We start from the raw sequence: 26,812 nt of genomic DNA on the forward strand, positions 1-26,812 counted from the left end.
TTTGTCTCTATAGGTGTACCCTGATGGTATCCGCCATATTAGAGCAGACAAGCGTGTGAATGAGTGGAAGACTCCTGGCAAAAAAACCATTGTCCGTTGTGCTGTGAACCAGCGGCAAGTGGTTATCGCACTCACAGGTGGCGAATTGGTCTACTTTGAGATGGACCCGGTAAGAGCAAATGTTTGGTACTCTCACTCTCTTTTTGTACATTTGCAGGTGTTGTGGACCAAAACCTACTATAAATAGCAAACTTAGTGAAGAGTAGACACCCCCTAATTGCTATATTTGCCGTAAACTAACATCCCAAATGACTTGCTTTGTTTTACTAAAAGTTCATAGATGCTGAATTTTGCGGCTTCGCAACCTATAAAAATACCACTTACTACCATCCTATTAGTAATTTTATTATTTAGATACATAGATACACCAATTGTCTAAATGCAAAACTCACAAAGGACTTGCTAGCTTAAGTTAAGCACTTGCTGCACCTTTGGTTGAGCAGCTGGCCAGCTGATCAGCTGATAACTTCCAACGCTGCCAATAGTGATCAGGACCATTCTCTTCATCATCTTTAGAAGTTTGACCACCATGCTTTCTCTAGTGCCAACAATATAAGGAGCGTTGCCTGTCTGCTGGACCTCTGAGCAACATGAAATCTTCATCATGCTGCTGTTTGCTGCCAAGTGCTCCTTTTCCTAACATGGCCCCTTAGAAGGAGCAAGGTGTTGGGTCAACATCATAGGGCATTACAGAAAGAGTACAAAAATTCTATATGTGGATATGTGTAAATAGGTATGTCTTTCAGGAAGATCTCATTTTCTACAACAACAACAAAAAAACATGACTAGTTGATACATTCATTTTTTTTTTTATTTTTTTTTTACTTTGTCTTGTGACATTTTGCAAATGTACTGTAGTAATATTATTGCTCTGGGGGCAAATGGACTAAAGATGTTGAAAGAAGACTGATGATCAGTGATTCAGCAGATCTTATGATGTGCTTGTTTTTGTACCTATATCTATATCAGTCTGTGTAAAGAATCTTCAACAAAGGAGCAAAGTCTCCCTTAGAGGAACCAGTGGAGGGGAGAGACAGTGGCTTATTTGCCAAATATGCTATAATCCAAGCTGCAAGAAGCTCATGCTTACCATCCTCTTGCCGCTGTAGCAAAGTGCTTAGCCCATCCTGCCCCCGAGCATGATCAGCCCCAGCATGCAGAAACCATGCAGTTACCACAACCCCAGCCAATAATGAGAAACTGCTGGGAGCCCAGGGAACCACTCTAGCCAATACAGCCAAGCCACCAAGGGTGCTGGGTGTGTATGCCCCAAGGAACCACCAGAGACATGGTTGGTGCAGCACGCCACAACCCCGCATGTTTAATCTAATGTCAGTGTGCAACCCACTAAGTTTTGTTAATAAAGAACTTTAGTGGATAAATAGCGCAATGAAGCCAAAGGAACACACCCAACCAGACAGAAGATCAGGAATAAAGTTGTGGTAAAGTTTCAAGCAGAGTTGGCTTATCAAAACATATCCACTCAGAAGTCCTTTCTTTAGGCACTAAGCTAACTTGCTCCACGGCAGCACGAACTGACTTTTAAAAAAATAAGTCTGTACACAGTAGCAGCAACGAGCTGCGTGGTGCAGATCCTCTTCTCCATGGTGACAAATAAACTACCCTACTAAAAGTAGCGCTTTTACCAAAAGCAAACGGGCCGCCGCTGAGCATGCTAATGGCTATTGTGAATGCAGAGTCGGAAAAGACCCAAAAAGTGTTCAGGTGTACAGTAGACATTGCACCGATGTCTGGTTAGAACCGCGTTAAGGCGGAGAGCCAGCAGCTATGAACAGAACATTTGTTTAACAATACTTAGCTAGTTTTAAAATGAGGGATACATTAGCATTTTGGCACACGTGAACGACGGTAATGTTAATGGTCGACATCAGTCATGACGTCAAGGTCAAAAGTAAATTAAATATATCAGCATTGTTATTTGCTTATATTAGTATTTGAACTTTTTTGCACCATTGTGTTCTGAGATCTGCAGTAATTGGTCTTAAGATTACTATTATTGTTTTTAATCAGTTTAGCTAGGGGACTGTGTTTTTTCAATTGTTGAATAGATTTCATTACCGTATTTTCACGACCATAAGGCACACCGTAATAAAAGGCGCAGTCTGTTACTGGTGCCATTTCTGTATTTAACACACACTTAAGGCGCAGGCACGGTTAAACGTGCGAGCTCAAAACATTTGGTTACACTTACAGTTTACACTTGCTAGCCTATGTTTTTAAAAAGGCAGTGGAGCAAAACTGAGTTTGGTTGTACTTTATTGTAGTATTTAACAATGTAAACAGTGAGTTTGGTTGTATTTGAAGTATTTAACGATGTACTCGCGTTACTTTTGATCAATCCTAATCCACAAATCGCCCATCCCTCAAAGTCCTCATCTTCTGAATCTGAATCAAACATCTGGGCAAATTCTCCATCAAAAACGCCAGATTCCCTCTCATCAATGTAGTATTGTCAAAGTCAGTCTTGTTACTTTGCAGCTCCTTAGAAATGATGCCCGGCTTTTGCAAAAGCTCCAACATAGTGCAAGCTTACACAATCCTTTCCCAAATTGTGTCGTAACTCGCTGTAGTCTAGCAGTTTCATAAAGTGAAAGCAACGAGCACCATGACGTCCTACTATATCCTATATACAGGAAACCCGGCCTTGTTTGAAGACTGGCAGGCAGGAGAAGCCAATAGACCCACATCATCTTTCAGTTGAGTCTTTTGGGTTCTCATGCCTGCCAGTCCTCAACCAGGGACGGATTTCCTGTGTATAAGCAATTAAGCTATATGTCGGCACTGCTCCGCAGTCTGTCGGCAGTTTATTTTTAATTCCCCTCTGTAAAGTCTTTATTTTATCTTTTTACATTGACATACTAATTTTAGGTAATGGTGTAAAGATTTTATGTAATTTATATTTCTTTTTTTTTTTCTTCACCAAAAAAACATGCAAAACCTGGCATTTGAAAATGAGTGGTGTGTAAACTTTTTTCATCCTCTGTGTTTTGCAACCTCTTAGTCTCAATATAGTGTCGTCAACCCAAAAGACATACAATATTTGATAAATGTGTTTTTCTTCTTCACAATAATTGGCCATTTTATGTAGGACTTTCACATGCCCCCTGCTCCCACTTTTGGGCTTTAGTAGTTTTTTTTTTTTTTTTTTTTTTTAACTTGTTTTTATTTTGATTGTATTTTCCTAATTAGGGCCCGAGCAGCGGCGGCGGCGGTGCCGCTGCGAGGCCCTATTGTTTTTGTAGGAATTCTTCTTATTATTATTATTCTTATTATTATTCTTCTCCGCAAACAATCGCATTTTTGAGACACTAAACGTGACCAAAAGCTCACCAAACTTTACACGCACATCAGGCCTGGCGAAAAATTTGATATTTTAAAGTCGCCATACATGATAACAGAAAAATGGTTCCTTAGCGCCCCCTACATAGGTTAAACGGATCCCTGTCCCGCTACGATTGTCCGACGGCTATGAAAATTGTGTGGCACCTGTAGCACATCCCAATGAACAAAAACCTCTTTGAAGTGTGTACCCTAAAATAGACAGAAAGTGAGGTATGAGTATTTAAATGTCCAATTTTTGCCAATTTTTGCACATTTACAGGGGTCATACTTTTGCCCGCTTCTCCTACACGGTTAACCCGATTGACTTCAAACTTGGGATGTACCATCTCAACACCTGGGACAACATCATTGTGAAAAATGAAAAGTTTTTGATATACTATATGACGGCGGCGGCGCATCAAATTTAGAGTTTAAAAATTCTTACTTCACGAAGCATTGCCGGTTGTACGTTTAATCTAGAGCTACAAAAATTGGTACACATATGTAACAGGCTATGACCTACAAAAAACTCTTTTTGAACCATATGCTAAACCTAACAGGAAGTCCACCATTTTGATTTATTTTGGAACGTGTTGCCATTTTTTTGGCCATTTCATTGGGGTCTTATTTTAACGAACTCCTCCTACAGTGTTTATCCGATCATCTTCAAACTTGGTGTGATTCATCTTAAGATGTTGAAGATGAAAAGTTATTGAAAGCTTTGTATTTCGTCGCACGCTGTTGTCATGGCATGCACTGTTTTTAAAGGAAAAAAATATATCCTTCAAGAAGCATTCCCATTTGTACGAAGCAGCTAGAGCTATGAAAATTTGTAGACATATGTAACAGCCCAAGATGTACAAAAAAGTCTCTTGGTGCCCTGCGCTAAACCCAACAGGAAGTCCCCCAGGGGCCGGGCATCACATTTTGAGCTAAAAAACTCCTCTTTAACAAAGCATACCCGGCTGTACGTTTCACATAGAGTTACCAACATTTGTAGAGGTGTATAACAGCCCTCGAGGTACAAAAAACTCTTTTTGAACCATATGCTAAACCTAACATGACGTCCGCTATTTTGATTTACTTTGGAATGTGTTGCCATTTTTTTTGGCCATTTCATAGGGGTCATATTTTAACAAACTCCTCCTACAGAGTTTATCCGATCATCTTCAAACTTGGTGTGATTCATCTTAAGATGTTGAAAATGAAAAGTTATTGAAAGTTTTTTATTTCGTCACACGCTGTTGTCGTGGCATGCACTTTTTGCAAAGGAAAAAAAATCCTTCTTAATGAAGCATTCCCAGTTGTACGAAGCAGCTAGAGCGACGAAAAATTGTAGACATATGTAACAGCCCAGGATGTACAAAAAAGTCTCTTGGTGCCATGTGCTAAACCCAACAGGAAGTCCCCCAGGGGCCGGGCATCACATTTTGAGCTAAAAAACTCCTCTTTAACGAAGCATTCCCGGTTGTACGTTTCACCTAGCGCTATGATAATTTGCAGGCATACATAAGAGCCCGTGATGTACAAAAAAAGTCTCTTGGAACCATGTGCTAAACAAAACAGGAAGTCTGCCATTTTGATTTATGATGGGATTTGTTGCCATTTTTTGTGGCCTTTTTCAGGGGTCATATTTTAACGAACCCCTCCTACAAAATTTATCCGACTGTCTTCAAACTTGGTGTGTTTCATCTTAAGATGTTTAAGATGCAAAGTAATCGAAAGTTTTTTATTTTGTAACACGCTGTTGCCATAGCAATGCATTGTTTGTCAAGTGCTGCTTTTTTTTTTTTTATACACATGAAAACTCATGAAACTTTGCAAACACATCAGACTTGTCATGAACATGAATTTTCAGAGATTTATTGTGCAATTTGCAATAAATAGCGCCCTCTAGACATTTTTATGAAGCATTTCCGATTGTATGATTATGCTAGACCTACAAAAAAGTATTATGTAGCCATTTGCCAAACCAAAGAGGAAGTCCGCTATTTTGATTTTATTTTGGGAAATATACATCATTTTTGGCCTTTTTCATTAAACTTTGCACAGAAAAGGCATGGAAAAAACTAACATTTTAAATGGTCCTTGTTCCATGTAACAGTTGTCAAGTCCTGCTTTTTTTTTTTTTTTTATACACATGAAAACTCATGAAACTTTGCAAACACATCAGACTTGTCATGAACATGAATTTTCAGAGATTTATTGTGCAATTTGCAATAAATAGCGCCCTCTAGGCATTTTTATGAAGCATTTCCGATTGTATGATTATGCTAGACCTACAAAAAAGTATTATGTAGCCATTTGCCAAACCAAAGAGGAAGTCCGCTATTTTGATTTTATTTTGGGAACTATACATCATTTTTGGCCTTTTTCATTAAACTTTGCACAGACAAGGCATGGAAAAAACTAACATTTTAAATGGTCCTTGTTCCATGTAACAGTACCCCAACGTGCCAGTACCCTGACGTGCAAGTAACCCAACGTTGTGCTCAATAGCGCCCTCTATGCATTTTTATGGAGCATTTCCAATTGTATGATTCAAGCGATACACAACTAAAGATGACTTGACCTAGATTTGTGAAAACTGGGAGGCATACCTATTAGCTTAAGACCTACAAAAAGTATTCTGTAGCCGTATGCTAAACCTAAAAGGAAGTCCGCCATTTTGAATTTATTTTGGGAATTGCGCACCATATTTTGCGTTTTGATTAAACTTTGCACACACAAGGCTTGTCAAAAACATTTTAGATGGTCCTTGTCCTATTTTACAGTACCCCAACGTGCCAGTACCCCGACGTGCAAGTACCCCAACGTGGCCCGGGTTGCGAGGGCCCTTTATAGCTGCTCGCAGCTCTAGTTTGTTTTTATTTCTTATGTTTGATTTTTGTCTGTGTATAACCCCGGGTTTACACCGGTTGCGGTTGCGGTTGCGGTGCGTTCCGGCGACGCAAGCAATTAGATTCCATTCATTCGAATGGTGCAGTTTACACCGCTTGCGGGTGCGTTGCGTGTCGACTGCGTCTCAGCTGCGGCGTGCCGCAGCCCTTCCGCAAGGATAGCCTATTTTCTATTTTTGCCGGACACCGCAGAGGTAGGCCTCCGGCAAATGGCAAGCTAGCACAAAACACATCGAGCGGGACAGGAAGACCGACGCAGTTTCAAAATAAATTTCCGGTTACCTTTCAAGATAAAACACTCGCCAGATCCTATTTCGCAAGCATGCTAGCAAAACGTGATGTGGGCGTAGACGGGCCTGGAGTTAATGTGCGAGGTGCTCATTCACGGTTCAGACACCAGCGAACATGGATGAGGAGAGGTTTATAATGGAGGTAGAAAGTCACAAAATAATAAAAGTCCACCTCTCTTTCTGCTTCTCTGTTGAGCACAGACTTTCTGTGTGTTTGTCGTTGTTTTTAATGCCACATGATCGCGCGCGGTCACGCGAGACACGGCGGGAAGTGGTCGGCGACGGAGCTGCCGGACCGCAGCTGTGCGGAGCCGGTGTGGATTGGCCAAAAAATTGACCCGTCCGGAGCACGCAGTCAAGACGCACCGCACCACAGCCGCACCGCAACCGCAACCGGTGTAAACCCGGGGTAGCACTTTAGCCACTTTTCCACTAGACCCAAATGGCACGGCACCACACTACACTACGTGGCCTGCCACGACGCTGGATAGCCTCCATTGTATTTCCATTACAACGGGCAGGTTGGTGGTGGTTCTGCCATAACATTTCACGAGTGGCAAGACTCGACCACTGTTTTTGAGGGGATTCAAAATATGAATTGCCATTGCATGATGTGGCAACGTCTCAAAGTACAGCCTATCAAATAAATGCTAAAACAAAAAAGCTGGATTTCTCATTCAAGTAAATGGGAACACACGATCCAGCGAGCAGTGTGGCCACTCAGAATTTTATTTTATTTTTTTTACGACATAGATTAAAATCTCATTCACTAGTAAATACTTGGGCTGGCGGGCGTCTCTACCTCACTCACATAAAACCAGGAAATGGGCGTGTGCCACGGAGTTGCTGGCTCATCGCTGTCGGCCAGATGGCAGTGATGGGCGGCCCCAGACGACCGGCACTCAGAACCACCTCTTATGGAGCAGTAACTCAAGAGGTAGAGTCGGTCGTCCAGAAACCGGAAGGTCCGCTGTTCGATTCCTGCTCTCTCCAAGTCATGTATCGTCATGTCCTTGGGCAAGACACTTTGCACACGTTGCCTCCAGAGCCCATCCGACAGGTGCATGAATAGTGCGAATGTTTGGGGGTGGTCGGAGGGGACGTAGGAGCACACTGGCAGCCATGCTTCTGCCAGCCTGCCCCAGGGCAGCTGTGGCTTCTTATGTACCGTATTTTCCGCACTATAAGGCGCACCTAAAAGCCTTCAATTTTTTGAAAAGCTGACCACACGCTTTATAATCCAGTGCGCCTTATATATGGATCAATACTGAGCCGCAACAGGTCTCGCTGTCAAGACGCTATCGGTGACCCTGCACGATCGGTGACGCGCATCTTGGATCGCTAGCTAATACTAATACTTTACCTCAGACAAAAAAAAATAAAAACAGCCGTTTATTCATTTTGGGAGTGAATGGAGTTGTCAGAAAGCTGGTTTGTAATCTATTAATAACGTTTGACTGACCTATCTGACTGTTTTGTTGACATTCCCTTTAGAGCAGCACCATCTAATGGATGAATAATGTAACCCCAGCCTCTACTGTAGCGCCTTATATATGAAAAAGTTTTAAAATATGTAATTCATTGAAGGTGCGCCTTATAATGCGGTGCGCCTTATATATGGAAAAAAGTTTTAAAATGTCATTCATTGAAGGTGCGCCTTATAATGCGGTGCACCTTATAGTGCAGAAAATATGGTAGTTTACCACCACCGGAGTGTGAATATGTAAGTGCATGAATAATGTATCTATTGTAACGCGTCTTTGAGTGTCTAGAAAAGCGCGACATAAATCTGATGCATTATTATTCTTAGTATTACTGCTGAGATGGTTCTAAAAGGCAGTTCCATTGCAACCGCTTGGCCCCGAAAAAGTCAAATGGAAATGCAACCAAGGTCAACCAAGGTGCGGAACCGGTCTAGTGGAAAAGCGGTATTTTGTTTGCAGCTGTGGTTGTTTTTTAATGTGCTTTGTAAATTGAATTGAGTTCTTGGAATCTTTGTAATGGATGTTGTTCTTCCTTTTGTTCTCTCCAGTCAGGCCAGCTAAATGAGTATACCGAGCGCAAGGAGATGTCCGCCGATGTGGTCTGCATGAGTTTGGCCAATGTTCCGCCTGGTGAACAGCGCTCGCGGTTCCTGGCTGTGGGACTGGTTGACAACACTGTTCGAATCATTTCCCTTGACCCTTCGGTATGAACAATATAATATGTATATATGTAATATAATACGTATTTATTTATTTTTAATGTGAGATTCTCTGTGAAGCTTTTCATCTTGCTTGTAAAACCCTCTGACACATCATAACAGATGCGGTCCCGATGCAGGCCATCATTTTTATTTTTTATTCTCGTCTTTGTTTTTTACATTATGCACAACTCTCATTTATTGTGCAATAATCTAATTTTAACATGTATTTGTTGCATGTTTTGATGCATTTTTATGTTTTATAAAACATTTATGTCTGAATTTTGAGTCTTGGAACGGATTAGGGCATTTACATAGAAAATGCGTCTCTGCTCTAGTTAAGAACTTTCTTCCAGTACAATTTAATTTCGTAAGTAGAGGTACCACTGTAAATGTTTTTTTCCTTCATATGTTCTTTTTTCATTTACATTCATTTTATCCATTAAAAGTAGTTTTTTTTTATTACAGTATACTGCACAGTATATATATTTTTTCATTGTTTTTTCGTTTTATGATTTTGTTTATTATGAATGCTTTTTCATTAGTTTTTTAAATTTACAGTCATTGTTTCAAGTAAAAGTATGTGTTTTAATTTACTTGTTATACAGCACAGTATATATTTTCTATCTCCGTAATGCAATGTCGTGCAGTGACGTGATAGACGCCGTTGGAAAGGTCTTGTCGAGACGAATCCGCGGATGCCCGTATGTATAAAGCCTTAGATTGCCCACAAGAAAAGGCCACTCTGAAAGGTGCAGTTTTGTTTTATGGGGGGGAAGTCAGTACTGACTGGTTTTCTAAGTCTCCAGAAATGCCAACCTAATAAAACTGTACCCATCAGAGTGGCCTTTTATTGTGGGCACTCTAAGGCACACCTTAGTGTTGCGTTTATATATTTGTGGAGTGTATGTTGCCTGCAGCCTATAAAAGAAAGTGTGTTCAAATTACAGAATGCGTGCCCGTCATGGCGCATGGTCAGGATGGTGCCACCTCTGCCTCAATTCGACCCAGGAAAAACCCTGCATTAAATGCCTTACATTCTGAGAAAAAAAAACAGGCTGAAACTGATATAGTTTAAATCTTTTCTCTTTCAGGATTGCTTACAGCCATTGAGTATGCAGGCTCTCCCAGCCCAGCCAGAGAGTCTTTGTATTGTTGAAATGGGAGGGGTTGAGAAACAGGATGAGCTTGGAGAGAAAGGAACCATCGGCTTCCTCTACCTCAACATAGGGCTGCAGGTATGATGCATCTTTCACATCAACAATAATACTGTAAAACAATAAATAAACCACTTTAGTTTTCATTTTTCAGTTGCCGGTAACCTTTATTTAACCAGGAAAGGCCCCAATGAGTTAGAATAATGCTTCTTACAGAGTCTGTCCAAGACAAGAGGCAGATAATTGCAACAAACATGACAGAATAGTGCTACACACAAACAACTATACTACAATTGACATACTCCACCATACAATACATAAGAGAAAGGGGGGGGAAAAGGGAGGGGGGGGCATCAGGGTAAAAACAGTTGCATTTTTCCATCATGGTTGATTTTTTTTAAATATTAAAATAAGTACTGAGTGGTGGAACTGAGTCCAGATTTTATCTGACTTGGCGTTCATTCCAAACAATTGAAGCATATGATGAAAACGACATTTTACCAAGTTCTCTTCTTGTCAATGGTATGGTCAATAGCATTTTTTATGATAACCTTGTCCTATAAACCCAATTATAGTTAAAAAAAAAAATGTAGAGGGATAGTTTAGCCATAAGTACTTTAGCAATAAAAATCAATACATGGGTTTTCTTCTAATGTAGTGGAGGACCATTGTACTGTTTCATACAGAGGGCCGAATCCACTAAAGGCTTGCGTCACTTTTGCGCAGGGCTAACCTCTATAATTGGAGCAATCCGGGAACGTTTGCGATGTAGGCCTACAACATAAGACACACTGTAAACATTGTGTATGTGTTTACGGTCGTTTCTTCTTTAGAATAGAAAAAGCGCTTTCCTCTTTCATTCGAAATAAAAAAACAAACAAAAAAAAACTGAATCAAAGGGTGTTGTTGTTGTTGTTTTTTAACAATATGGGAACCCAAAAGACAGCTTATCGTCCAACCAAATACCTAAGTATATATAGTACAGCACTATTTTTGCGCCATCTCGATCTGACAAAGGGACTTCCATTGGCGTGCATGAACGGGTAAGTCAATTAGTTTTTAGTAGCATTTACTACCAACCTTAACCCCATCAGAGATTCTTGCCGTTGAACAAGAGCATATTGTAAGTATAAAAGTGGATTGGAGGTGTCCAGAATAGTGTTATCTTCATAAAGATTAAGCTTTGTTTGCCTTAAGTCCCAACCTAAATTATTTATACAGATGGAGAATAGAATGAGGCCCAAACACTGACCCTTGGGGAATGCTTATTTTCCCCAGTTTATGACTATTTATCACAAAAACGTCATAACGCGTACTGTACACATTTTCATTACTGCTGTAATATTGGCAGCACGCTGCCGTAGCAGTATTGAATTCTCTCAGTGGATACACTGGCTCGTTCCCATTAAGCAGTACAGTTTCTTTTATAACCGTTCTTGGTTCCCATTTTTAAAGAACACGTACACCCGAAAGCAGAGAAAGTTGGAAGAGTACAGGGAAGCAGGGCTCTAAATTAACTTTTTTGATGACCAGCCAATGTGGCTGGTGACTCTCGAAAGTTACTAGCCAAACACAGTTTCCACCAGCCTTTTTTTTTTTTTTTTTTTTTTTTCCAGTGAAAATTTTCCCAGACTTGTTTTCTTCTTATTTTAAGCCTCTGAACATAAAGTAACACTATATTTGTGGCATTGTATTAAATACACTGATTCTGTATAGTAAAGTTAATTCACTTACCTCCACATCCATATGGTCTGTGAAAGGTCTGCTCTTTTTTTCAATACATGAGTGAGGATTCTCCCGTGTTGGCATTTTTAATTCTTTGGCTCTCCTGATGACTTCGGGCACTCTTGTGGTCCTTTCGCGTCTCAACTTTAAAATTATTAGTTCCCACCACAAAGCTTTTTTGTTTTATTTTTTTCTTTTGGGTACGTGGTTCTTCGTTTTGCGCGCTCTGCCGCCGATATCCTATCCCCTCCATTCTTGCCGGAACTCCTCTGTCCCAAATTCAACCACCAACGTATTTAAGTTAGTTTTATTTACATTTTACGTTATACTTTAGCCCCACTGTTTTTTTCTAACTTCCCTCATTACTGCTCGTCTCTCGCTCCAGTTGCATTTTCTTCGTATACTGGTGGATTGCTGGTCATTGGCTCATTGCCGCCATGTTGGTTGCACTCCAGCCAATAGCGCGAAACACCTGCAGTCACGTAGCCAATAGCAATATTAAATGCCGTTGCGTAGCATTGTGGCAGTATTCGTTGGATATGTAATGTAGGAGTCACTGCCGGGGTGCAGATGACAGGACAAAATATAGCGTAGCGTAGTACTAACAGACGCAAACACATCTTACAGTACCAACCAAATTGTTTAATATACATTTATGACCACCCGCCAAAATGATTTTTAACCCGTATTTGGTGGGTTGGTGGGTGTTAATTTAGAGCCCTGCAAAGAACCAAATTTAATGCACCAACATATCAACAGAAACAGTAGCTTTTATAGAATATAGTTATGCAGTAATCTTATTTGACTATGTATATTTTACTTTATATTTTAAATTGTAGGCCACGTCATTGAACAGTGTCTGTGTGTATTCTCTATGGTAGAATGGTGTACTGCTGAGGACTGTCCTTGATCCAGTCACTGGTGATCTGTCCGATACAAGAACCCGCTACCTGGGCTCACGACCCGTCAAGCTTTTCAGAGTCAAGATGCAAGGACAGGACGCTGTATGTATTTAAAAATGTTCAGAAAACACTCTAGCCTATTTATTACCAAATACGTAAGGCTATTTATTCCAATACATGTATGAATAGTACCAAGTTAATCTGTCTCTTATCATCATCAGGTGCTTGCCATGTCCAGTCGCTCATGGCTCAGCTATTCGTATCAGTCTCGTTTCCATTTGACGCCGCTGTCATATGAGACTCTGGAGTATGCCTCAGGCTTTGCCTCTGAGCAATGCCCGGAAGGAATAGTGGCCATCTCCACCAACACACTTAGGTATAGATCTTGGTTACAGGACTAGAAAGATTTGTAACCATTTGGCCCTCATCATCAGCTTCCTTGTTGTGATTTGTTTGACAGAATCTTGGCACTGGAGAAACTTGGAGCTGTTTTCAACCAGGTGGCTTTTCCCCTGCAGTACACTCCCAGGAAGTTTGTGATACACCCAGAAACCAACAACCTAATTTTGATTGAGACTGACCATAATGCCTACACCGAGGCGACCAAAGCTCAAAGGAAACAACAGATGGCTGAGGTATGAAGGAATTTTTTGGGGTGAGAATATGAGCAAAGAAAGTAATAAATATATAGCCAGCCTTCGGACACGGCAAACATCTGGTAACACTCGAACTGTTGGAAATATGGATTAACATTGCAAAATGATCACATGGGAAGAAGGATTTTGATAGTTATGGCACAGTTATGCATCACATGACAGAATAGAGCACTTTTAGTATTCCAGGAACATGTTTTGTTCTGCCTCTGTCTGGAAAATAATGGTACCCTCGAGCCGAACAGCTCCACAGATAGTGGGCCACCAGTGATGATAGTTCAATTTTTTTTCATAAGAAAAGTATGCTTGTAACATAACCTTGTGGCAGGCAAGAGACAACAGGGAGCTGGCTTAATCTTGCAAATCCATTTTCTCCAGTGTGTCATCCATTGTTTATGGGCAGCTGTTGCCTGGAGCAACACATTTTGAAAGTTTTTCTGTATGGGCAAATCAAACAAAAACAAAATACGTTTGTGAAAACTTGTCCATCCCAACAGCCTGTTTCTTGGGAGTGGAGACCTTTTTTTCTGCTGGACCTTCTGCCAATTGGCTGCATTCACATTTCACCCCTGGACACACAGACATGCTCATATTTCAGGAGGCTGAAGTTTTTATGAGCCTTATTTCCTTTTTCTTTGTTTTGCAATGCAATTTTTAATGTTTAACTCCCCAGGCACAGTAGCCTTTGTTTAGTTATGTTGCATGGGTATAATTTCTTCTCGGCATAAAAACTTAGGACATATTCACTTAGTCGCTTCCTTTAGCAGTAAGCTATCCTGTCCATCATTCTTACGCAAAATTTAAAAAAATAAATTAAATTAAATGTTACACAACTAGTAAACCTGGCTGTGGCATAATAAAGTACTCCTACTGGCCATTGCTGAATAATAGATAAATCAAGCAAGCGATAAACGGCGTTTTACTTTTGAAATTTTGTGTAATTTGTGCCATAGGTTATAATAAGACCAACTTTGGCTACATTGTGGCTAATTGATATTTTATATATTTCCAAGTGACATTGCCGGTAGTAATGTGGCTGACTGTAAATGGAAATTATTACCATCTTTCTAGAACAAGACTAAGGGAAATACATTCTAAACCTTGTTTTGTTCATTTCTAGTTGGTCCTTCCTTCTGCACACAACCATCACCAACGTGTCACAATGTATAAGATGTTTAAAGGGAAAAGGACTGGCAAGCATGTTCAGACATGGTTGCATTTTTTAACTCGTGGACAAATTGTGTACAATACGTATGATTAAAGGACCTAATGTAGTCTCTAGTTGAACATTTGTTTTTTTTTTGTTTTTAAACGAGGATTTTAAATACGGTATTTTTCATATTCAAAAGTTATACTTGTTTATTTTTACGTATTTCAATGGCATCCTTGATACAGTCCTATATCATTTATTGTTTGACCCGTGTCTGTCATGCACTGTTACGTAAGGTGGGCAGCATACATTTGGCTGTTTTTTGCAGTTGACATACAGGAACCAAAACAAGGAGGGATGCAGGTCACTGGATCTTATTAACAGGGGGCAGGGTGGAAGTATTAAAAAGAACATTTTTTATTTTCTCATGCGAGAAGTTCATGCAGTAGACAAGACACTAGTCTTTCTAAATATGTCCTGTTATCTCAACGTGCATAGTTGCATACCTGACATGTACTCCATTATTATAGGCAAAATAAGTTAGGCACTCCATTTCACACTAGAGGCTGACATTTTTTGGGGGAATCACCTTCCTCATTGTTCCAACTGATTGCTTTTGTCCGTTGTTGGTGTTGTGCATGCAGGAAATGGTGGAGGCTGCAGGTGAGGATGAACGAGAACTGGCTGCTGAAATGGCAGCCGCCTTCCTTAATGAGAATCTCCCGGAAGCCATTTTTGGTTCACCAAAAGCTGGCGCTGGGCATTGGGCCTCACTAGTACGGCTGGTCAATCCAATTCAGGGTACAACACTAGACCAAGTGCAGTTGGAGCAGAAGGAAGCTGCATTCAGGTATGTTTTGTGTGTTTGAGACAGAAATCTAAATTGATATATTTTAACAAATAGTAATACAGTATAATATATCATCATGTATATATCAATATATCAATTTGCATGTCAATTCTAATGAATGCACTTTTTTTGTGCACACTTCCTAGTGTTGCAGTGTGTCGTTTCCACAATGCAGGGGATGACTGGTATGTCCTGGTTGGAGTGGCCAAAGACATGATCCTCAACCCTAGATCAGATGAGGGCGGCTTCATCTACACTTACCGCCTCACCGGTGGCGGGGAAAAGCTCGAGTTTGTGCATAAGGTGGATTTGAATTTCCTGGCTATTATAAATGTCATTGTTGGTTTGCTGGTTGCTGCCTTTTCAATTACAGTGAGGTTGTGTAGACATATGCCAAAAAAAATGATGCAGCTGCATTAGCCTTGTTCAGGATGCTATTTCATATCATTTACACACCACTTCTAAGGCACTTTTATTTTGTGTGGGTCTAAATCTAGTTGACCTTTCCTCATCCAGAGATACCACACAACGCAACATTTTAACTTCAGGGTTTGTGGTGTTGATTTGGTATGATTTGGAGGTTTAAAAGGAACCCCGACTGTAATGACAAGTTTGTTCTATATTATTTATTTGGTTGTTACTAACATAACTATGAGATTCTTTTTTCAAAAATCATTTCTAGTTTAATACATTTTGTAGAAACTTTTCGGATGTACGCCGCCACAATTGACATCGCAACGCATTCAGTGCAAGAAACCAAGGTAAGTCTCAGTAGCGTTCCTTAAAGGGACGATCAAAACTCTTGAACGCGTCAGGTGAATGACGAGAGCACAGCGTGGGGGAAGGTGACTCTCCCGAGTCCCGATCACGTTATTTCTTGAGGAGCGCCACAAGGCTTACATTGCCTTTTCTTTTTTTTCTTTTTTTTTTTTTTTCATTGGTTTTCCAAATTGCTCGGTAGAGAGCCAGCTGCCATTCTACGTCACTACGCACTGAATGAGTTGCCAATGGCGGCGTACGTACAAATAAAGCTTCTACAAAATGTATTAAACTGGAAATTATTTTTGAAAAAGGAATCTGTTAATACAGAAGGTCTTCCTTTTAATTAAACCCATTAAGGTCGGGAATGCAAGGTTGCACTTCTATCATTAAAGCTGGGAGCGCGCCAATTCTTGGTCTCTTAGCCGATGAAATGCATCAAAATATACACGAGAGCGTGACATGGGCCTTGTAGCATGTCCTGGAATTTTATTCGAGCATTCGTGGCTGACGCAGAGTTGCGGGAGCTATGAAACAAATGACGCGATTGACGACGGCGCGGGAGGAATTCAAATCAGTGTGACGAGTCAGCAATGTTTGTTTGTATATTTCGCAATATCACACGTCATAAATACAATTACACATCCGTACAAAAAAACTGTCTTCTCATGATGGAATAATATACATTTTTGTTTTGAATTGCGAAAAAGGACGCCCCAAAAAGCTATGAGCTTATTAACTGGGGGTCCAAGCCACCACCCTGGGCACGATTTAATTGACAGTACATGGCAAAGTGCAACTTATTAACTAATAATAACGAATGTCATAATTCCTAACAAGTGGTCTTCCTATCGATATAGTTATAAAATACACAATTTCTTCTAGTGTGGTCAATCAAAATGTGGAAAAAGGCAGCAGTTTCCGGACTAATTGAATGATTTGATGCGAGGAAAGAAAGCAAACACTGGACCGCAATATCAGTCAAGAATATATTTCTCCAGAAGTTGAGTCTTTAGTTTTCTTTTGAATATTGATGGGGAAGCAGATAGTTTGGCATTGCTCTCCAGCTTATTCCATAAGTCAGGACCTCTGGAGGTTATACGAAAACTGGTGCATTTTAATTTTATATATTTTCCTTTCAAGAGTAATTTGGCCGTAGTGTGATATTGGTGAGTGACATGTTAAGAAATATGTTTGTAGACAATGAGGATGTTGAAAATGTTGACTTATTTGTAATGGAATAGACAATGAATAATTAACCCTCAATTTCCCAAGGTTATTACAACTGCACTCAAGAGTTGAGTTACCTGCAGATGCGTCAGTTTGTTGATTATTTATTTATAATTAATTGAAGGTTTATAATAATAATAATAAACATATGTTTGTGTTAACGCCACAGTGGTAGGCTCTCAAATGTTTTTGGAATTATTTGTTTCTATCTGCTTCAGGAGCTGAGATATTAATTTAGTAGGCATTGACAATATTGTTGAATTTTCAGGAAAACTTCAGGTTTTCGAAAGTGACTAAAGTCACCCGTAGGTTTTTAGAGGCATGTTTTGCCAGTTGCTTTAGGCCTTAATCGGTTCAGTCAAAGGCTCAAAGGTTTTAAAAAATCTCACACACACCCAGATCCCACTCCCTGCCTCGGACTTCAGCATTCGCTTTTCAGGTGATTCCTGTGGAACAAAAGAACCTGTGGATGTAATCGGGATATGATTGAGCCCTTACATGTTACTGGTGTGGATCAGTCATGGATGCATTGCAGTGTTAAAACCACTTACCACCTAGAACAAAGTATAACCAGGGCTGCATTGTTAGTGCACAAAGGAGGTTTGTGGAAACTTAAAAGTTGTGTTGAGCAACAATAAAGGGGTATATTTACACTACTTAGAGCAGTGAGGTAGAGCGGAACAGATAATGGATGGATGGATAGATTTCTGTTGTAATATTTCCTTCCATTGAGACTTACCCAAAGGGGGAAGTACGGCTTTACTGCGGACTTTTGTTCCTATGTTAGATATTTGTGTTACTACATATGTGGTATGTTTTTATTGCCTTGACTGACACATTTTTTTTTCCGTTGTGGTTTCCCAGGGCTTTTCCCGCACTGTGTATGATTTGAATCATCATTGTCTTGACCCAGAATTCAGGGTGTCATTGCATTTTTTTTTTTGTAGCTCTATTGTCAGTTCTACCATCATGGACAGAACTTGACATACAAAGAATCTAAAACATTTTCTCTTTGTATTAAACCATAGTGCAGAGAAGGGGTGACGCAAAAAGGTTATGAACATTTTGAATAGGTTATAAAAGTACCAAAATTGAAAGTAAAAACAATAGTGTTGCACAGCCCAAATAAAGTAGAAAGGACATAAAACATGAAGCTTGACTTAGTTAAGCTGTAAATGTTACTGCTATGATACTAAGCCAAGAAGCAGTTAGACAGGAGATGCTTTATTGATTTGAAAGTACACTTCTCTCTTTCTTGGTTTTCTCTATTGATACTAAAGAAATGTTTGCATCAGAAACTTCTCGTTTCACATGTACAAATAGAAATTTCCACAACAAAGGCTCAAACTAAACTACAATATTTAGCTGAGACAATGTGGGTTTTCATTTTGTTTAAAAACAAACAGTTATTGACAAGAAAAGAGTATTTTCCTCTCTTAAGTCATAAGCCAATTAATCCTTTTAAAAATGTTCATTTCTTACCTTTCCGACAGACGCCAGTAGAGCATGTGCCATTGGCAATTGCTCCATTCCAGGGGCGGGCTTTGGTTGGAGTCGGGAAACTTCTGAGAATTTATGACATGGGCAAAAAGAAACTGCTGCGCAAGTGTGAGAATAAGGTAAGTAGCCTGCAGCCATGCAGTATTGAGCAGCTAGTCATCTAATCAAACTTTACATTCCCTTGTAACACTACTCACCTCATATTATTAGTAGTCCTTAACATTTTGATGCACAATACAGAAGATACCACAGTGGTCTACTTATGAAATTAATTGGTTTTGGAAGAAAGTTCTTAAGTAGAACATTTTGTATGTAGACGCTTTTTCCTTGTAAATGCCCTAATCCGTTCCAAGCCTCCCAAAATTCAGACATAAATGTTTTATAAAGCATAAAAATGCATCAAAACATGTAACAAATACATGTTACAATAAGATTATTGCACAGTAAATGAGAGTTGGACATAATGTAAAAAACAAAGAGTAGAGTAATGAATAAAAATGATGGTCATTTACCTTTTTAACTGCTGTCCATGTTTTGCCCTCTTTGATTCATGTTATCTGTGTTTTTGCTTGGTGTTTTGAAAAGAACTGATCCAGTGCTGTTCGTTTTTTTGTTTTTTTATATGTTATTTTATTATTATTATTTTTATTTAGCACTCGCTCACTCACGCTTATGTTACATCATGTAAGCTGCACATGATCTCCCGAAGGTAAGTGACGGTTCCACTCATCCACTGGAGCCCTTTTTTTTGTTTGTTTGTTTTTGTTTTTTGTTGTTTTTTTAAACAATCCTTTGAAAGTGTCCAAGGCAAACATCATCATAGTGAGCGATCGCCCAAATGGTGAAAACATTTACTGGGTGATTCTTTTCAATAAATTCCGAAACTTCATGGAAACTTCAGGTACGACGACGAGGCATCTTTTTCCCAAAAAAAAAAAAAAAAACTTACCGTGCAACATAGCCTTCATCAATCACCAATTGTTTGAATTTTTGCACAAATTTGTCGGCCGTTAGTTAATACATTTACGTAAAACTAAGCACCTCATGGCCCATGGGGCGAATGACGAGGACGCTTCATAGACACATTCTATTCTGTATCTATGGTCACATACAGTACAGGTCCCTCTTAGCCAATGGGATGCCAGTAATAGCCAATGGCAGAGCAGCTTTAAGTATGTTGCGTTCAGGAAACTCTGGGTGCTGCGAGTAGCAGCCCATATTTTTACCTTTCGTATCCTGAAACTTGGTTCGTAACAAGAGGCATTATTTTCCTGTTGAAGAATTTCGTAGCTTGAAAATTTCGGATGAAGGGGCGTTCGTAAGTAGAGGTACCACTGTACTTTATATTTGGATTTAACTTGAAATGTAGAGTGTGTCTTCTTTACTTCCTCTTTTTCCTCCATAGCATGTTCCCAATCTGGTGACTGGCATCCACACCATTGGCCAGCGTGTGGTGGTCTCTGACGTACAGGAGAGTCTCTTCTGGGTCCGCTACAGACGGAACGAGAACCAGCTCATCATCTTTGCCGACGACACTTGTCCCCGCTGGGTGACAACAGCATGTCTGCTTGACTACGACACCATGGCCTCCGCTGACAAGTTTGGCAACATTACTATTGTGAGTATTTGACTGTGGAACACAAAGTTATCAAAATAGATGTGTGCATAAACTAGCTAGTGTAATCCGTATTACATTGTACATACAGAGTACTTGACATACATTAGATTCAGGGGACCAAATTGGGGCCCCAAGCAGGGGCAGGCATGTGGTGTGGGCAATTTATGCATTGGTGTATACATGTATTCACCCACTTGATCACCTTTTGTGTATTATTTAAATTTCAGGTGCGTCTTCCTCCCAACACGAGTGATGATGTGGATGAGGATCCAACAGGCAACAAGGCCTTATGGGACAGAGGACTTCTCAATGGAGCATCACAAAAGGTAAGATCGAGAAGTCTGTTATATTGTGACGTCTACATTCATTAAGAGGCCATGCTGGACATGCAAGAGGATGTCAAGAAAGTTTCTTAATTATTTAACACAATTTACAAAAGCAAATGAATCGTCAAAATATGTGGAATCTGTTACTAAATATAGTAGATGATGATTTTTTTATTATTTTTTTGTCATTTTTAAAATTTGGTTGTGGTGGATGTCTTCTTCTAATTGTGTAGTTTCGCTGATATTGTGTATCAAATGTTGATCATTAAACGACAACGTACCTTTATTTTATTTTATTTTTATTTTTTTTAAGTTATCCTCCTTTAGTGGTTTATTTATCACAACCTATTTCACCAACAGAATATGATTTAAAAACTTTGAGTAATTAACATACAGTATCTAAACAGCATTTGCGATGCATATTTTTTTTTAATGGTGACGAGACCTAGACCGACAAGACCTGTAGCCACATCTTTTTGCCTCTCTAACTTATGACAGAGGACTCAGTTCTCCGTGTTTGTTGGTTATGGATCATGTCAGCTCGCAGCACTGCTTTGATATTACAGTACTTGTCTTAGTTGTTGACAGGCAAATGTTCTTGGCTTGTAGCCGATTAGGCTGTCAGCATCTTTCTAAAGGGGTTTTTAAAAGTCAAAACTAACTTAACATAGTACTGATGTAAGGGAACACTTTTGGAAATCGATGCAATGTGTTTGTAAGGGTTACTTCAAAATGAATATTCCAACCAAAGTTGATTCATTGTGTAGATATACTTAAATTCAATTTCCACTTCAAACACTTGAAATATCTTAAAGTTTGCAAGGTTCCTCCATTTGTGCTTTTAAAAAAGTAAATTTCACCTATAAGTGCACACTTTGGTGTGGGTATCAATGCCAACATTTGGGTTGACATAAATGAACATTTAAGTTTAGTTAAGTGACATTTCTCCTGGTGTTGCATTCTGCAAATGGCCATTTTATGATAACATATTTATTTCATAATAACATATATTCCTACAATATACAGGAGTGTTTTTAATTTATATTTCATAATGGATGATTATTTTGCATTTCGTGCATACAACAATTTCAAAAATGTATTTACTGAACTTCATCTTGTGCCTGAAGTGGTGCCATATATAATAGCGTTACTATTATAAATGTACATATGTATATTGTGAAATAATGGTGGCTGGTGGGAGGCTTGACTTAGGGAATCAGTAAGTGTGAATGAGTGCAAGATTAAAAAGATAATTACCTTTTTACTTTGTTGATTATTGTGTATTGTTTAAAAAAAAAAAGGTGCCAGCAGGCACTAGTTAGCCCCCCAAAAAAACCAACATGAGTAGCCCACGGGTCTGATCGAAAAAATAGCTCACAAGTGATGACACTTGTGGCGAAGAATTAAATCAAGGATGTGTGAACATTTGTTAAAATATAACTTGGTACACTTCACTTACTGGACTATCCATCCATCTATTTTCTTAACCGCTTATTCCTTAAAAGGGTCGCAGGGGTGCTGGAGCCTATCTCAGCTGGCTCTGGGCAGTAGGCAGGGTACACCCTGAACTGGTTGCCAGCTAATCGCAGGGCACACAGAGACGAGCAACCATCCACACTCACAAGTTAAAAGTTCAATTACATTTTCTCAAATTCTCTCTTGTCCATGAAAAGTGAGCCTCGTTATAGCGAAGGAACTCTTAATTTTTTTTTAAACATGCCCAACGTGAGGATTAGCGGTTCAGAAAAAGGATTGATAGACTGCACACTTTGATGCGGCCTGACTAATTTGCCGTTCCTATCATTTATTAACAAACCAGGCTTACGCAAATGTGCTATTTCCCCCTCTTTAGCCTGCTAAACAAGGATGGTCACTTCCTAGTTTACTTCCAGCAAGACGAAGTTCCATCTCATTTTGGTCTTAACATGCATTAATGGTTAGAGCAACTCTTTCCATATGCCTACTTGATTTTAATCTCTGTGGGCATATCAAGGCTATGGTGTATTAGGAAAAGATACAAAACATAAAATATCTCAGGGAGCGTTAGCACCAACACCAAGCTAAACTCCCAGCAGTGACAATACTGTACATGTTGTACATGTTTGGCAGGAGAGAACGTGCACCGAAATGCGTTTTCAAAACAATGCTACTAGTCATGTATCGGGCTTTTTTGGCATGTGGGACTCCGGAGGTAGCTGATGGATCCCGGCTGGCTAAGTGGAACGCATGTTCGGTGATTGCTGAGGCAAAACCTCAGGCATGGGAGAAGTTCGGCAAGGCCATAAAAAGTTAGTTCCTGGAAGGCTTCGAGGAGAGAAGAGAAGCTCGGTCATCTGGGAGGTACTTAGTCGAGCTGCTGCTCCTCCGCATTTAGAGGAACCAGTCGAGTTGGCTTGAGCATCTGGTTGGGATGTCTTCTAGCACGTCCCACGGGCCCTAGGCCCCGGGGACAACCCAGGACACGCTGGAGAGACTATTATCTCTCGGCTGGCCTAGGGAACATCTTGGGATCCCGCCGGAGGAGCTGGTTGAAGTGGCTGGGGAGAAGGAAATCTGGCTTCCCTGCTAAAGCTGCTGATGCCCCCACGACCCAACCTGGATTAGCAGGAGATAATGGATGGAAATTTGTGTGACACCCTGTGGAAGGATGGGTAGACAAACAGACGCCTGGATTTATAATTTAATAAAACCCTTAAGAAAAATAAAGGATAAATTTTATACAGTTTGCACGAAAAGAAAATGTCCAGCAACAAAAAGTCAAAGCTGAGGGAAAAAAAGTGTGTGGAAAAAGGCAATTATGGTATTAACATTCTGTTGGGTAAGAATAAATATATTTATAAAAAAAAAAAAACTAACAATGTCTGACAAGGCTTGAAATGTTTTTATTTTGTTTTTTTATCTACATTGGGATCTTTGGACATGTGCTCTGTTTTTCCCATCTGAGCTTGGTCGCATCGACAAAGAAAAACAAACTTTGATTGGTTTACACAGTGAAGTAGCATGAGGATGTTTTGGTGGAAATGCTGGTTTTCATCAGACAGTGACACATATTTATGTACTAAAGTTTTCACCACACTTTTATAGCCCACCACATTTTTGCTGGCCGGCCACACACAACCGGACGACTCGGTGTCAGAGTCATCATATGGACATTTGTGCGTGTTTTCCAGGCTGACGTAATCGTCAACTACCACATAGGGGAGACCATCTTGTCCCTGCAGAAAACCACGCTGATCCCAGGAGGGTCAGAGTCACTGGTCTACACCACCCTGTCCGGAGGTATCGGCATTTTGGTCCCCTTTACGTCACATGAGGTAAAAAAAAAAAAAAAAAAAGCCTGTCCTCTGTCAATCGTTTGATTGTGTTCTGTTTGCCTCTTATTAATCATTTAGCACTTCTCTTTGTGCAGGATCATGATTTCTTTCAACATTTAGAGATGCACATGCGCTCTGAGTTCCCACCACTGTGCGGAAGAGACCATCTCAGCTTTAGGTCCTACTACTTCCCCGTCAAGGTGAGTTCTTCGTCGATTTGAAAGACAAATACAGTATTCCAAACTTTTTGTGAGGAGCGCCAATCCATCCGTTCAATCGACTATTTGATAGGTTAATGATTGGGATTTACAAAAGATTCAATAGTGACAGTTTCAATGTGTCCTCACGTTGCTCTCATGTGGCGTACTTGCAGAACGTGATTGACGGAGACCTGTGTGAGCAGTTCAATAGCATGGAGCCACACAAGCAGAAAAGTGTGGCAGAGGAGTTGGACAGGACGCCACCCGAGGTCTCCAAAAAACTTGAGGACATCCGCACACGTTACGCATTCTAACTGCTGACCCTCAAGCTTCAGCTTTACACAAATTCAAATTGAAATCCCAGGGGGGGTCAAACTTGTGTAAAAATGCATCATGTATTTCCCACATCGGACTTTGCCGTACATGAATTGAAGATTGAGCTACAAGAATCATGCAGGCCCTGTCACCCAAAATAGCTAATAGCATTTAACTATAACTATAACATTTGTTAGTTTTTCACCCTTTCCGAAACAACAGCGAACACATGCCAGGCATGATTAGTTGTCGGACATGACCAATGTCCAAATGTCCTTTATTTTACAGAGCACAGCTGTGTATTTTCACGTCGGCGGCACACATCATTCTCACATTCTCAGATAGATTCTAGTAGCTTTTCCCTCATGTACATATCTTGCATGACCTGAAAATAGGAGAATTAGAAAGAAGCGTGGTATCCGAATTTTGTTTTGTCTTTTGGTTTGAGTTTCATCACGATTCAAACCCAAAGGGGAAAATGACATTGTTTGTTTCCTGTCTGCGGTGGTTAATGTTTTGCCATCATGCAGAATTAAAAGTCAGAGAAAATAGGTGGGCGGATGAGCACACAAAGTTTGAACTATTGTCAGGCCTGTAAATTCCCCCACCTCGACCACAAGCGCTTCCAGCAAGTTCCAGTAGAAGTGGGCATTTGTGGACTCCACAATGGCAGTTTGTCTTGTAAATAAAGTTGTTTTTTGTACTTTTTTTTTTTTTTGTAAATGTTGTCTGTGACTTTCTTTCCTTGTTCAACACCAACCAAGAATGTTTACTTAGAGTTCTCACTTGGTAGACAATCATAACAGTAGAAATGTCAGGGGTGTTTTTGAGCAGTTGTAGTGAGTTGTATTGCTTCCTCATAAACCTATTTGAAGAGAAATCCTGTCCAATAAATGCATTGCTTTTAATGTGCAATATATATATATATATATATATATATATATATATATATATATTTCACTTTTACAAGCACAACTTGTATATTTACCATAACAATACATTTACTAACTAGGGCTGGGAATCTTTGACTGTCTCACGATTCAATTCGATTACGACTTTTGGGTCTACGATTCGATCCAGAATCGATTTTCGATTCTTGATTCAAACAATGTTCGATTCAAAATTATTTGATTGACAAATAATTTCTGCTTCAATTTACAGATATGCACAACATTCTCATGATGTACTCCAGTCTGCTTTGCAAGACAAAATGACAAATGGAGACAAAGTTTTGTTTTGAAGCCTGTCCTGTCAACCCTGAGAACCTGGAAGAGCTTCCATCTGATGACTCAGAGGTCAAGGTGTCTGCTGCAGAAGAGGAATCAAATACTCTGTTATGTTTGCGACATGACAGGTCATCATGATTCATGGACACATCTCAGAAGAATAATGGCTTGGATTCTGAGGATGAACATGGTACTTCATATGATCAGAACGAAAATGAAAGTTGATGCACATCTTTCGGTTTCTCCGGGTACTCCGGTCTCCTCCCACATTCCAAAGACGTGCATGGCAGGTGAATTGGGCGCTTCGAATTGCGATTGGCTGGCAACCAGTCTTGGGTGTCCCCCGCCTACTGCCCAGAGCCAGCTGAGATGGGCGCCAGCACCCCCCGCGACCCTTGTGAGGAATAAGCGGTCGAGAAAATGGGTGGGGGTGGGTGCACATCTTCCCCAGTCTTCATCCCAATTGATTTGAAGTGATTCACTCCATATGAAGACACAGTGCAGGTCCTTATATGATTAAGAGATAAGAGATCATCAAACATTTCCAGAACAACTATCCTGCCTCCAAAAGGGAGCATGTGTGAAAAGAAACAGTCACATTCACAAGCTCGGTCTCATACTTGAAGGAGTGATGAAAGTTGGAGGGTGTCTTGGTAATGCTGGCATGCCTGAAGAGTCTAAATATCCAGCTATACGACTTTTAACATCTCAGACACAATTGTAAGGCATGTGCACCAGGTGGTTGGGCATAGTGGCAGGAACCATGTGTTGCCAAGACTACGACAGCGCTTTTGAATCCCTGGTGCCAGTGTTGCCATGAGAAAGATGTCAAAGTGTTGTTTACCATCAGCTACAATGCAAATGGCAAACTTGCCTTTTGACAGCGCTTCAGTGGATGAACCTCCCTTCATTTATGTTGGAGTGGACTACTTTGGGCCTTTTAAAAAGAAGCGTGGCCGGGTCTTGTGAAAAGATAGCTTAATCTTCAAATTTCTGGCAATAAGCACAGTTCACTTTGAAGTTGCATCATCTCTGGACACTGATTCATTTCTTAATGCCCTACAGCGCTTCATTGCAAGACTAGGACAGATCAAAGAGTTAAATTCCGACAAT

The 26,812-nt window shown here is 40.1% G+C and overlaps 1 protein-coding gene across 2 annotated transcripts in view; it reads left to right on the forward strand.

Annotated features, from left to right (window-relative positions):
- sf3b3 (splicing factor 3b, subunit 3) overlaps positions 1-25,179 on the forward strand; it is a 51,155-nt gene extending 25,976 nt beyond the window's left edge. For both annotated transcript variants that reach the window (XM_077515631.1, XM_077515632.1), the window contains exons 14-27: positions 14-169; positions 8,625-8,780; positions 9,869-10,012; positions 12,538-12,660; positions 12,780-12,934; positions 13,019-13,193; positions 15,006-15,211; positions 15,358-15,514; positions 18,694-18,819; positions 20,106-20,318; positions 20,546-20,644; positions 23,815-23,958; positions 24,054-24,158; positions 24,332-25,179. In XM_077515631.1, coding sequence (XP_077371757.1) covers positions 14-169; positions 8,625-8,780; positions 9,869-10,012; positions 12,538-12,660; positions 12,780-12,934; positions 13,019-13,193; positions 15,006-15,211; positions 15,358-15,514; positions 18,694-18,819; positions 20,106-20,318; positions 20,546-20,644; positions 23,815-23,958; positions 24,054-24,158; positions 24,332-24,472 — 2,100 coding nt within the window. In that variant the 3' untranslated portion in view covers positions 24,473-25,179. The remainder of the gene's footprint in view (positions 1-13; positions 170-8,624; positions 8,781-9,868; positions 10,013-12,537; positions 12,661-12,779; positions 12,935-13,018; positions 13,194-15,005; positions 15,212-15,357; positions 15,515-18,693; positions 18,820-20,105; positions 20,319-20,545; positions 20,645-23,814; positions 23,959-24,053; positions 24,159-24,331) is intronic.
- Positions 25,180-26,812: the final 1,633 nt, after the last annotated feature.

Source organism: Festucalex cinctus, chromosome 3 (assembly GCF_051991245.1).
Source record: "Festucalex cinctus isolate MCC-2025b chromosome 3, RoL_Fcin_1.0, whole genome shotgun sequence".
Classification (NCBI taxonomy): domain Eukaryota; kingdom Metazoa; phylum Chordata; class Actinopteri; order Syngnathiformes; family Syngnathidae; genus Festucalex; species Festucalex cinctus.